Source organism: Eimeria mitis, genomic scaffold (genome assembly GCF_000499745.2).
Source record: "Eimeria mitis Houghton genomic scaffold, Emh_scaff2534, whole genome shotgun sequence".
Lineage (NCBI taxonomy): Eukaryota > Apicomplexa > Conoidasida > Eucoccidiorida > Eimeriidae > Eimeria > Eimeria mitis.
In genome coordinates, this window is record NW_013570874.1 from 1,250 (window position 1) to 1,675 (window position 426).

A 426-nucleotide genomic window follows, 5' to 3' on the forward strand; every position below is an offset into this window, starting at 1 on the left:
TCCAGCAGCAGCTCGTGCGGTGTCTTGGCAGCTGCAGCAGCGGAGCCCCTCGCGTGGCTGTCAGCGGTCTCCTGCAGCAGCAGCAGGAGCAGCAGCAGCAACAGCAGCAGCAGCAGCAGCAGCAGAAGCAGCAGCAGATGATGCTTCTCTTCCTACGCTGCTGCTGGCGTCCACACCCCCACCAGAAACAGCAGCAGAAAGAGGACGGCGGGGTGAGTCTGTTGCCTTTGTTTCTTATAGAGAGGCGAAGCAGCAGCAGCAGCAACAGCTGCAGCAGCAGCTGCAGCAGCAGCAGCAGCAGCAGCAGCAGCAACGGCAGCAGCAAAATTCGGCACCTGAGTCTCCTGCTTACCACAGGGTGAGAGGTCGGCTACGACAGACGAGCAACAGCAGCAGCAACAGCAGCAGAAACAGCAGCAGCAGCAG

At 60.8% G+C, this 426-nt stretch overlaps 1 protein-coding gene across 1 annotated transcript in view; it reads left to right on the forward strand.

Annotated features, from left to right (window-relative positions):
• Positions 1-426, forward strand: part of EMH_0055200 (uncharacterized protein) — a gene marked incomplete at both ends in the record, with an annotated part of 7,775 nt that overhangs the window by 1,048 nt on the left and 6,301 nt on the right. The window contains one exon of the mRNA XM_013497206.1: positions 1-424. Coding sequence (XP_013352660.1) covers positions 1-424 — 424 coding nt within the window. The remainder of the gene's footprint in view (positions 425-426) is intronic.